At 41.0% G+C, this 13,297-nt stretch overlaps 1 protein-coding gene across 5 annotated transcripts in view; it reads right to left on the bottom strand.

Annotated features, from left to right (window-relative positions):
- BCL11A (BCL11 transcription factor A) overlaps nt 1-13,297 on the bottom strand; it is a 181,816-nt gene that overhangs the window by 3,864 nt on the left and 164,655 nt on the right. For 3 of the 5 annotated variants that reach the window (XM_063918216.1, XM_063918217.1, XM_063918211.1), the window contains exon 3: nt 1,555-3,565. In XM_063918216.1, coding sequence (XP_063774286.1) covers nt 1,557-3,565 — 2,009 coding nt within the window. In that variant the 3' untranslated portion in view covers nt 1,555-1,556. The remainder of the gene's footprint in view (nt 1-1,554; nt 3,566-13,297) is intronic. The other 2 variants (XM_063918213.1, XM_063918212.1) reach the window with 2 other exon arrangements.

The following is a 13,297-nucleotide window of genomic DNA, read 5'->3' on the forward strand; positions in this document are numbered from 1 at the left end:
ATATACTTTATTTGCAACATTTCCCTTATGTGTAAGCCTGTAAACAGGGAAAATTGTACAGTGCATTTAAATGTATGTGAGCATTCTTTATACTCAACCACAGTACCTCTGATTAAGGAGAAAGGTACACACTCTCTGGAAGAGTCAAGTGCTTTCTGAATTCCAATTGGGGTCGACAGAAGATTAATATTGAAACAATCTGTATATTCATGAGAGCAAATGAACAGTGCAAAGCAAGAAACTTTTTGAGGAATACAGATATAGATAAGAGAAGGTAAAATTTTTACTTTACTGCATGTCTTTTAACTTTCTTTTTCTTTTATTTAAAAGGGGTATTTTTTGAGGTCAGCCTCAACAGTTCATAGTTAATCATCATTATATCTAGCTTATATGGCTGCTTCTTTTCAAATAAAAAAAGGGTACCATTTTCTGTCCATGTCTCTATTGTGCCACTTGATAGCATATAATTATTACCTAACTTCCCATACAGTGCAGAATTTGAGAACATTATTAACGATTGTCAGTCAGACAACCACATATATTAATAATAATTTACTTTTTCCCCTCATTTTTTTTTTCTATTTGCAATGTACTCATAAAAAGTCACTATATTGCAATACAATTAAACTCCTCACCATTATATTCTAGTTCAGCTTTAATTTAAAGGTTTAATCACAGAAACAATAGGTAAAATGGAAAAGGAGAAGCAAATTCATTCAAAGCTGACAGCATGAGCAAATAGCTTACGTATCATTAAATAAATATTATTGAAGAATGATGATTAACTAGGACATACTGGGTCATATTTTAGGTAGCCTCAGTTATAATACAATACATTATTATTATTATTATTATACACTAGATCAATGGAGACCTACATTTATCCATGTTGAATTAAGCTACATGTTCATTTCAACATAGGAAGAACCATTTATATGGTTTGAAATAGACTGAAGGCACTCATTTTATTATTTTAACCAAATGACAGAACAAATTAATATTTTCAAGGCCTTTTCTATTTATCTTTTTCTTCTCTAAACACTAAAGGTAACCCCTGGCGTGAGGAGATGAGGTTCCTCTAGCATTTGCAGCACTCTAATTCCTGTCCCTGGAGGTCTGGTGAAGAAATGTTCCCTCTGCCATCAGAAAACAAAGCTGTACATGATATGTATTGCAGAATGTATGCAGCATGGTCACTTGTCAGCACAGAACTGGAAACAGCAATGTTTGCTTTGCAACTAATTCAGGGACATTGAAAATAGATATAACATACCATACATGCGGTCTGTTATAATAAAAAAAAAGAAAAAAACATACACAACATGTAAATTATTGCACAAGAGAAAGGCTCAAAGTTTGCGTAAAATGCAATAATATTGCCCCAATAAAGAACATGCATTCAAACTGTGAGAACAAAAAATAAAATAAAGGAAATTATAAAAAATCAGGTGCGCTAGTGATAAGCACACTCTTGTATTCTTAGCTTTCATAATTTTTTTTTTTATTATCACAAGGGACTAGAAAAAAATATCTACATGGGGTTTATCGATATACCTCTATTCAGTTTTTATATCATTATTCAAGACTCGATCACTGTGCCATTTTTTCATGTGTTTCTCCAGGGTACTGTACACGCTAAAAGGCATCTGACAAATTTCACATTTGTAAACGTCCTTTCCCACCTGACCATGTGTTTTCATATGCCGGGTAAGTTTGCTACTCTGCGCGCAGGCGTAGTTGCAAAGCTCACACTTATATGGCCTTTCACCAGTGTGGCTTCTCCTGTGAACAGTGAGGTTACTACAGTTCTTGAAGATTTTTCCACAGTACTCACAAGTGTCGCTGCGCTTGCCCTCTTTTGAACTGGGCCTCCCAGGCCCGGGGCCACTAATATGGGGAGTGCTTCCTCCACTTCCTGTGCCACTACGGCCTGATATCCCTCCATCCATCTCTCCTGGAGGTGTGGAGAAACGTAAACTACCATTTTCAGATGAGTGTTCTGAAGAGGAGGCAAAAGGCGATTGTCTAGAGTCTCCAAAAGTGAGGAATGGATCTTTTAGCTGCCTGGATGCGGCATAACCAGCAAGCCACTGGGAGTAAACATTTTCTGTGTTAGGCATAGCTGCAGCTGGGAGATCAAATTCCTTCTCGAGTTTGATGCGTTTAGAAAAAGGACTCAAGGAACTTGGGCTACCAAGAAGCAATTTTTTTGACAAGCTTCCTGTTGCAGATTCACCAGGCGAACACCCCCTCCCATTAACAGTACCACCGTCTATACGATCTGATTCTCCTGCCACTGAGTCTTCATCACAAGTGTCTCTTTGCACTTCAGGTTCGGATAAATGCCCTCTTTTATGTTTTTCAATCAATGCCTGATGGAAGGCATCACTAAAGTGATGCATTGCAGCAAGACCCACACCTTGCATCATATCAGGCATAGATCGGCTCTCCTCGCCAGATCTGGAGTTGTTTTCATGGTGACGAGCAGCTTCAAGGTTTAGGCCAAAACTATAATCCAGCCTACTGTCCGTTTCTGTCAAATCCTCCTCCTCCTCCTCTTCTTCCTCCTCTTCCTCTTCTTCTTCTTCCTCCTCTTCCTCATCACCATTCTCTGGGTTTGGATCATTTTCACTTTTAAACTTGGCTACTACAGACTTGAGGGCATTGCTTGCACTGCCAACTAAATCACTGGTTCCTGGTTCTGGAGAACTGGCTGTGGAAAGACCATCATCTGATTTAACTGTCATTGGGGATGACTTATGCATGTGTGTTTTCATGTGGCGCTTTAGCTTGCTGGCCTGCGTGCATGCATGGTCACAAAGGTTGCACTTATAAGGTTTTTCTCCAGTGTGGCTTCTACGGTGTACTACTAAATTGCTCTGAAATTTAAAAGTTTTCCCACAAAACTCACAGGACTTCGATTTAATAGGAGGTTGAGAAGGAGGAGGTATAGACTGAAGAGGAGGGAGGGGTGGAGTTGCCAAAAATGGTGGTTTGCTGTTTGACTGGAATGGTTGCAGTAACCTTTGCATAGGGCTGGGCCGGTTGGGAGACAAAGGAGGACTGGAACCGGAAGTGTTTCCAGCTAACTCTCTAAGTCTCCTTGAAAAATCCATAGCTGGTGGCTCCATAGCCAAAGGGTTAAGTCGCAGCACCCTATCAAAGGCACTCGGGTGATGTGTTGCGAGAGCCAGTTCTTCTGCACCCAGACGTTCAATGCGATGTGGATCCAAATGATGTCTTGGTGGGGGGCTAAATAATGGGGGAGTTGGTGGGAATCGACCCTCAGTAAGACCAGAAGCCTCTCTTGATACTGATCCAGGGATTCGCAATAGGTTAAAGGGATTATTGTCAGCAATATGAATTCCATGGAGTGGTGGCTGTGAGGGACATTCTGCACCCAGTCCTGATGGAATGCCTACCCGGGGTGTAAGAGGACTGCCATGTTCACTTTCCAGGTAGATTCTGAAGCCATGAGTGTTCTGTGCATGTTGTAAGAGAAACCATGCACTGGAGAATGACTGTTTGCATGTTGTACATGTATAGCTGCTGGGCTCATCTTTGCCTGAAAAACAGCACAATAATAACATAAATTATTAATTACTAAGCGGAGAGTCATACTTTATCCACGCATTCTAATTTACTTACAAAGCAACAAAAGCATACACACTTCTTATGTTAAATAATACAATAGGCTTGTAATCATTATGTTTCTATCCAATCTGGAAAAAAAATAGTCTATACTGCAAACCGAACTCTTTAAAAGATTTTTACGTTATATTTTCATCATTGACTAAAACACAATCTTTCACTTGCATACAATCATCTTGTGTTGGGAGAGGATAAAGTTATTTTACAGGGCAAGCTCCGCGTGTTGGTGACCCATTTATAACAGTTTGATGTGTCAGCATTTATTAGAATGACCCACTCTATAATAAGGAGGCCAGTTTACAAAATTACCACAATTTAGCTCAACTGAAGACATAAACAGAAATATATGGTGCAGCGGAACCCATTACTGGCCAAGAGCTACTTATGTGAGCTTCAATGAAGTTAGATTTTTGCATTCAATTTCACAAAGGTTGACATTAGGAAGTAGGGCCTGATTTATGTTTGTAAATAAAGCAAAAAGTAAGCAACTGAGCAAAACCATGTTGCACTGCAGGCGGGGCAGATGTAACATGTGCAGAGAGAGTTAGATTTGGGTGGGGTGTGTTCAAACTGAAATCTAAATTGCAGTTTAAAAATAAAGTTAACATTTGTGGCTACATGCAAAAACAGCCAGTATTTACCCTGCACAGAAACAATATAAATATATTTGCTCCCCTTGCATGGTAACATGGTTTGTTCCAGACACAGAGTTACTTGCTTTTTTTTTGCTTTACTTACAAACATGAATCAGGACTGTAGCACAAATGAAAGAATGATAACTAGTAAAAAAAATTACACCAAGTTTAGCCAAGCATCATGTCAGTAAAAGGAGCAAAAACAAATGGTCCCTAAAAAAAAAGTGTAGCAATTTAAAAAAAAAAAAAAAAAAGTGTGCAAAATCAGTTATCAGTATCAGCCTATGAAAAGTACAGATACAAACTGTATGTGTAATCACCAACAAAAATCACTACTACAAGGTCAACAGTCTATTGCCACAATTTATACTAGTGATAGCAAAAAAGAAAAGTATCTTAGAATAATTGTACACTTCATATAACTCCTGGAGCTCAAAATGTATACTACAAAGTGAAAAGATGACATGGAGCCTTCTGTAGAGCAAAAATAAACAAATAGTAATGCAAAATGAATGGCCTTTCATTTATACTGTACTCCAGCCCTGACCTATAATTTACTTTGTATGATTTAATCTTCTAAAGAGATTTATCCAGGAGCAGGATACGTTTAATAAGATTAAAATGCATTACAGAGTTAACTTAGGTTTGAAACATTTGCCTGTTATGAAATGCAAAAAGTAGCTCAACATTTGCATTATCCATATATATTTGTTTTCCATGCAGTAGATAAGGACTAATGTCCTCATATCGGCCAGAAGAAATGAGACCAAAAACTACAATTTTATCTTGGTCCTAAATTCACTATATAATGTTATCTAAAACATTTGCTGACAAATCTATATGGATAACATATATATTAAATATTGATATATTTAATTACATTTTAATCCACAGCCTTACAGTGTTGTTGGTACTTCCTGCATCATACATAGCAGGTCTTAGGGATGGATTCCCTGTACTTCTATTTGATTGATGGGTATTACTATCATTCTTTCCTATGCCTAAATTTTGCGTTCAGCTTCCCTGATCCCACCCACTTCCCCGGTCTATCCGAGGCTTAATGATGCAATTTGCATTAAATCACATCATTGTAGTCCCACAATCCTTTGCCAGACAGTGTTGCATTGTAGAGCAAGGAGAGGGGTCCCACTGAGGCATGTCATGACCACACGGCCCCAGCACCTAATACCAGAACCACACACCCCGGGATCTGCAAGAGACTCCATTAAAATATCAGCAACTATGATTACTATGAAAATATCCTTCCTCAGTGGATCTCACCTTTAAAAAAAGAAACTAACAGAATATGTCCATTTATTATAGAATGAACATTCACCTCACAGTTCCTAATGATTACAGCTGAGTTTCTTCTGATGGGTATATCAGAAAAGAGCAGTAATTTATTAATAACAATGTCAATGAGAGGAGCTGTTAACGTGAACTTCCATAAAACAGTAAAGGCGCTGCTTTGAAAATGGTAATTATCAGTAGCCAAGACCAAATAATGCGTTTCTGTTACACTGTGTCCCCTGTATTTTTCTCAGTGGCAGCTTAGATTCTATTATAGCAGGCGACATTGCTGCATTCTTCAACTTCACACCATCAATAAGCGCTCTACTTGCCATAATCAACTAAATGACTTTGTTCACACTGTCTACAGCTGCCTAAAGATCATGATTGATCTACGTGGCAAAATTATGTTTTCATTGATTTGCTTAAGTGTAAAACGTTGGTGTGTTTTAAAGTAATAGAAATCATTTTTAATTTTGCCATTTGTGATAAGGGCTCTTTATTTTCTTGCTAAAATGAAATTCCAAATATATATGGTCCATTGAGAAGAAATGTGTATAAATAATGGCACAGGTTAGAATGATGTGCTGCCCATGTATTTCTCCAGCAGCTTATAAGAGAGAAAAATAACATTTACATCAAAGTTCTTAACAGTTAAATGCATTTTACCAGCGTAGATTTAACTAATTATATTAATAGCTTTGTGCATACTCAGGTAATGTCAACCACCTGAAATCATTTTAACTCAAGAGCAAAAAAATGACATTAGCATACCTCCCAACTTTTGTTAGGAGGGGATCTGAACCCTCGCGTGACCATAAAAAGGGGCGTGGTCTCTTATATTAGGGGCAAAGCCTAGCGGCAGGTACCCGTTTTTGGCATGTTGGGGGCGTGCCCAGCATTCCCTGAGCAGCAGGGCAGCCCCCGGCTCACCTCCCAGCACTGAATAGATGCCGTGCCTGTGCACACAGCATCTATTTAGAGATCACTCGCTGCTTTGCAGAGCAGTGAATGTTTAAAGGATCCCCCAAATGTCCCCCCACCAGCGGGACACTGCTGTCCGTGGGTGGGACAGCGGGATAGTGGCCCCCAGTCCGAGTTGTTCGCTCACTAGCTGCTTCTAGCAGCCATGCAAACGCTAAGCCGCCTCCCTCTGGGAGTGTATCTTAGCTTAGCAGAAGTGCGAACGAAAGGATCGCAGCGCTGCTACAAAAAAAGATTGTGCAGTTTCTGAGCAGCTCGAGACCTACTCCTAGCTTGCGATCACTTCAGACTGTTTAGTTCCTGTTTTGACGTCACGAACACACCCTGCATTCGGCCAGCCACGACTGCATTTCCCCAGGCACGCCTGCGTTTGTATCTGACATGCCTGCGTTTTTCCACACACTCCCCGAAAACGGTCAGTTACCTCCCAGAAACACTCACTTCCTGTCAATCACTCTGCGGCCAGCAGTGCGATTGAAAAGTGTTGCTAGACCTTGTGTGAAACTGCATCGGCTGTTGTGAAAGTATGTCACGCGTGCGCATTGCGCCGCATACGCATGCGCAGAAGTGCCGTTTTTTTCGCAGCGACCAAAAACAGCCAGCAAACAACTCGGAATGACCACCAGTGTCCGAATAGCGGGACTGTCCAGCTGGAATCGGGACAGTTGGGAGGTATGCATTAGTTCAATTCCAAAGGAACAATCTAAACCTTTTGTAAAGATAAAAGTATAACGAAAACCAGTGTCCGACTGAGGCATTAAAAACACTGGATGAGTGATATGATGTCACTCATCCATTATTGCAGTCTCCTCCCTAACCATAGGCACCCAATACAACTACTTAGCTTCATCTAATCGTTTACTCTTTTTTCAAAGTTGTAGAAAAGTCCTTTGAGCAGCTGTCCTTATGGAATGGTGGCAAAAGCAGGTCAATGCACATATTAACGTGTATGTTAGTAAATAAAGTGATTTGCTCATTCAGGCTTGTTTTAATGAAATACCAAGCAAGCTTATCATTTTATTGTTGCTGGCATACATGCTATTTAGAGGATGTCTGGTTAAAATGAAAAGTTCAGTGTGATCAATACAGTCAAAACTTTATTGATCTTCCTGAACTCTTCGTGCTGGCCAGACGTCCTCTAAAAAACAGTATATTTGCCAGCAGTACTACTGACATAGCAGCAATAACAAATAAAGTCATAATTTTGGGAAAAATAAAACATTAGAGATTTAAACTGGGGGAAACACACCAGCAAACTGGCACGGGTAATACATTGCATGCGTGAAGACATAGAATGCTGCATAGAACAATTCATATATTGTTATTACTTTATCTTCATTTTAGTTTCATTTGTTCATAAGATATGATTCCTACTAGCCGGGGATGTATCTATAAAGGTGCACGGTCTGCAGTGCACATGGGCCAAGGGGACCCTATGCCGCATACCTATAACTGGTGCCACCATCTTGTTTCAGAGAGATAACCTGGCACATGGTGCTGTGGTGGTATCCGGTTGATAGATCTAAGTAAAAAGATAGACCGTCAATAGGTCAACTCCAATTGGTCGACAGGGTCAAAAGGTCAACAGGATCGAACTGTCGACATGACAATGGTCGACACAAAGGGTTTTTTTTTGTTTTTTTCAACTTTTTTATCATTTACCATCCACGTGGACTACGACTGTGAATAGTAACCTTTGCTGAGCGCAGTAGTAGCAAAGCAAAGCCCCTTGCCCAAGGGGTGCCTGCGAACCAAGCCCGCAAGGATACACGTTTAAACTAAGTTGGCTCAAATATGGTGAAACATACAAAATGACACACACAAAAAAACACAAAAAACTTGTCAACCATTTTTGTATCAACCTTTTGACCGTGTTGACCTTTTGTAACTTTCGACTTTATCCACTGTCTACCTTTTCCATCTCAACATTTTGATACTGATGACCTTTTGACCTTGTTGACCTTTTGCATGTCGACCATTTGGGGTTAACCTATTGACTATGTTTTTACTATAGACCTATAGAACCACACCCGCTGTCGCAGAACTTTCTAAGTAAATAATGGGGCGGATGTATTAAGCCTGGAGAAGGGATAAGAAGTGATAAAGCAGTGATAAGTGCAAGGTGATAATGCACCAGCCAATCATTATGGATTTGAAAAATGACAGTTAGGAGCTGGTGCGTTATCACCTTGCATTTATCCCCTCTTTATCACTTCTCCAGGATTAATACATCTGCCCCAATATTCTCTATGCTAAAGAACTATTGCTTTTTATTTTCCCTTTAGATTTGAATCCTCCCTCTGGAACTAACATACTGTAATGTTGAGACTCTCATCCCAGTTTATCAGTCAGCATTCCAAGACACTGTAAGCTCTCATGAGCAGGGCCCTCTTTCCTTGTATTATTTTCCTTCCCTCACTTATACTATCATCTCCTCCCCACTGCACACAAGAGCACCAGACCTTTGGGATTGGCTGGCCCTGCTGCTTATTGGGGTTTTATGACTTCTGCTGCTGCAGCTATGTTTATAAACCTTGCCAATGTTCTGTACTGTAATGTGCCCTACACACTTGCCCATGTGTTTGGGCGATATGAACGCTCTCGTTCAGATGAACGAGAAATCGTTCATATGCACCAACGATGAACGATGCACGGCCCCACGGTTGTTCATCGTTGCTTCTCCATCGCATTGCAATGCAAGTCAATTTGGACGATGATCGATCATCATTCAGATTGATCATCGTCAAAATTGCAACCATCGCTGAGTGTGTAGGCCCTACTTTTATTGTTTTGTTCACAGTACCATTTCTGGTCATTTACTTTGTATGGTGCTGCGGGCCCCTTGTGGCACCATATAAATCTAAAATAATAATAATAATATAAACAGCCACTACATCTACATTTCTCAAGCTAGTAGTGCCTGAAAAATCCATTGTATTTGATTTGTATAATTGTTAAAGCGCTGTCACCTGTCCAGCCAACAGATGTTGAAGCCATTATGGAAGTTTTTTACAAAGGGAAATAATTATAAAAAAAATATGAATTGGCAGTGCTTTTGACATTGACAATTAGCCCTTTAACCACAGACATAAGTTTGTCTTTAAATAAATTCCACAGAACATTAGGATAGAAAATCACAGTACATTTTAATCACTACTTTGTAAAGGAAAAAAAAAGGTCAAACTAAACTAGCAACAGCTAAATGGAATATTTATAACAAAGGGAAACCAGGATAATTAAATATAAACACACACAGTAAAAAGGCCTCTGAATTTATACAAGGGGAAGCACAAAATGTAACTGACTCCATGTCAGCCTTTGGCATGTCCTCAGCCACCAGCAGTGGAATCAACCAAGAAGCTGGGGTGTGAGCCAAAAGAGGAGAGAAGCCGCATGCAGCTACTGAACTAGAACAGAAATGTTTCTTTGCCCAGAGAGTTTAGAACCAAAGTAAATTTCTCACGTACCAACTAGCTTTGAAGGAGATTTCCAAAACTGCCTCATCAGAAGGAAATATGCTGCCCATTTCTGGAATGTAAGACCTATTTTAGCTAATTGTGCCATATATTGGGTAAGTAACAAAGGCAAATAGGATCATCTCAGTAGACCTAAACAAAGGTTTTGTTATGTCAAGGGAACATGGTCAATAATGTATTCAAAAGTTAGGCCTGCAGACTAACCCCTTGTCTGCCTTTGTATTTACCTGTATTCAATTGATTAGAAATAGACAGTGTTGTTATTATTAGCCAACATCTGAAACATTAACAGTACACGTTCACAGTAAAATGGACTTCTTAACAGTTTTTTTATATAGTGCTATGCATGCTGCAAAGGGCGACATTTGTCCACCTCAGGGCCCTCCAACAAGCCCATGCCCGCGCACATAGTGCTTTACATAGTGGTTTACAGTGAATATTTCAGTAAAATTGGCTGGGTACGAGATACCGGCAGTGAGGATGCCGTAGGTCTGAATACCAACATCGGCATCCCGACTGCCTAAAATCCCGACAGGGCACTGAACTAAACTAACCCTAACCCACTCCACACAAACACAGCATAACCCTAACCCTCCCCTCCGGCAGCTTAACCGTAACCCACCCCTTCTGTAGCCTAACCTTAAAGGCCAGTACTCACTGGCCGATGCAGGAGAGATGTGTGCTGAGCGAACCGCTCAGCACACATCTCTCCCGCCGCTCAGCGATGTGTGCTGAGCGTGCGGAGGGAGACGGGGGGAGCGCTCATTTCACCCAGTGGGTGAAATGAGCGACCCGCTAGATTGGTCTGCACAGCAGGCCAATCTATCTCCAGCGATAGCGATGCGCAGGGCTGCGCATCGCTATCGCTGTAGGGGGTACACACGGAGCGATCAGGCTTAAAATCTAAGCAATCTAGTCAGATTGCTTAGATTTTAAGCAGCGATCGCTCCGTGAGTACCCCCCTTAACTCCTTCCCCCACAGGCAGTCTAACCTTAACCATGCCCCCACAGTTTAACTCTAACCCTCCCCAGCATACTTCATGATCAGGATTCCGGCTGTCGGGATTCTGGTGTCCGCATTCTGACAGCTGTCAGGATACCTGTGCTAGTGTTCAGGATATTGAGATGTAAACTACATCCCAGTCAAACATATCAGTCCCTGCCCTAGTGGTGCTTACAATTTATATTCACACCCTAGGACCAGGGAGAACACACTACATACCCTGCACCCATAGTCTACATACTTACCTCTCTGCCGAATGGCGCCATATTCCTGAAGATCTGTGTATGCACAGTAAAGAAATCACTGGGAAAATGTCACCTAAGCCATTATGGCCAGGGATCTGCGCATATGCCATATACTATGCCAGAATGCCCCACCCCTGACACCACCCAGGGCCGGATTTACCGCTAGGCAAGCTAAGGGCTGGCCTAGGACCCAGCGAGTCCCATAGAGCCTATGGCTGGGCCCACAGAAATCCGGCCCTGGGCTGCTAGCTGCAGGGGAGATTCAGGAGATCCCCGGGATGCAAGTTGCAGGGGAGGATTATGGGGTCCACGGGCTGCCACAGTGAGGGACAGTATGGTCAGGCATGGCGGGGGAGGAGTTTCTGGGGGATCGCTGAGGGCTGAGCTGGGGAGTACTGGAGAACTCCAAAATTCTCAGCCGCCAGAAGTGGAAGTGTCAATGGGGACAGGTAGGATACAGCTTAACAGCCTGGTATGTATGAGGCTGTTATGTGTGATGGGCATTACTGTGAGACATTATGCTATAAGGGGCAATATTGGGTGGTGCATAATGTGTAAGGGGCATTACGGTGCAGTGCATAAATGTGTAAGAGGCATTACGTTGTGTGGCATTATGTGTAAGGGACATTACAGTGTCTTGCATAACGTGTAAGGGGCATTACTGTGTGGTGCATAACATGTAAAGGGCATTACGGTGTATGGCATATTGTATAAGGAGCAATAAATTGTGTTGCATATTCTGTAAGGGGCATTACGGTGTGGTGCATAATGTGTAAGCGGCATTACTATATGGAGAAAAAATGATAAAAAATGAAAGGGGTATGAATCAGAATGCAAATATAGTGCTATGGATTGTTTGAGGGAGGGGGCCCCAAACCGCTATCTTGCCTCGGGCCCCATGAGGTCTAAATCCGGCTCTGACACTACTGGTATTACATAGATGGAGAATCTGCAGCAAGTGTGGGTGTGTGCAAACAATTACACATAGGACGAAGTTTGAAGAGATACTGTAGAGTGTAAAACTCTATGCCAAGTAAATGTGCAATATGAAACAATGAGAAATGAGAAAAAAAGATCAGTGTGTCAACATTTGCATCTTTGTGTTATATCATTACATATTTAGCAGTTTTGCATGAGGCAAAATGTAATGTTGTAAGCCAAGAGTTTGAGATTGCAGATAGAAGCTGCTGTAGTTGCCTGCCTAGATCCATGAAAAGAGCCACATGAAATGTTTGCCCCGATTGACTCAATTGTGGCACTTACTATATAATTACAATACGGAATAGAGAGAGACAGAGACTGAGAGAGATTAGAAGAAAAAGTAGAGAATACAAGAGATCTAACAGTGACAGAAAGCGGTAAGAAGACAAGGATGAGTATATGGCAGCTATTTATCAAATGGAGAAAAGCTGTATCTTTGGTGAAAATGAAGAGTAGAGAATTGTCAGTAAAGAAGTTGCCCATAGCAACCAATCTTGAAGAAATAATTATCAAATAATATGACATAATAGGTAGCTGCTGACTGATTGCTATGGGCAACTCATCCACTGGTCCAATTCCCCACTCTTTTCACTGCTTCATACATCAGCCCATCTGTGGTCCTCTAGTGTTAGCTTTACATCAGAAGTCTATTTAGCAAGAATCATGGTAGTATGCTTACCACTGAAATTATTTTTCTGCTAAGATAATCAATAAATAAAATGCTAAACGAATTGTGTGTTCATTCTGAATTAATAAAAATATACATCTTTTTGTATTATTTAATGTAAAATGTGTATATATTTTATTTTCATTTTTTTTATTTAAAGATTTGGTACTAAAAGCCCAAGTCTGAATTGTCAGGTACACTGTGCATGCCAGGGAAGGCTAGCTGGGTTACTCGTATCCCTTTCCTGTGGGGTTACTCATATCCCTTTCCTGTAGGGTTACTCATATCCGTTTCCTCTGGGGTCATACATATCCCTTTCCTGGGGGGTCACTCATGACCCTTTCCTGGGGGTCACTCATAACCCT

Source organism: Pseudophryne corroboree, chromosome 4, assembly GCF_028390025.1.
Source record: "Pseudophryne corroboree isolate aPseCor3 chromosome 4, aPseCor3.hap2, whole genome shotgun sequence".
Classification (NCBI taxonomy): Eukaryota; Metazoa; Chordata; class Amphibia; order Anura; family Myobatrachidae; genus Pseudophryne; species Pseudophryne corroboree.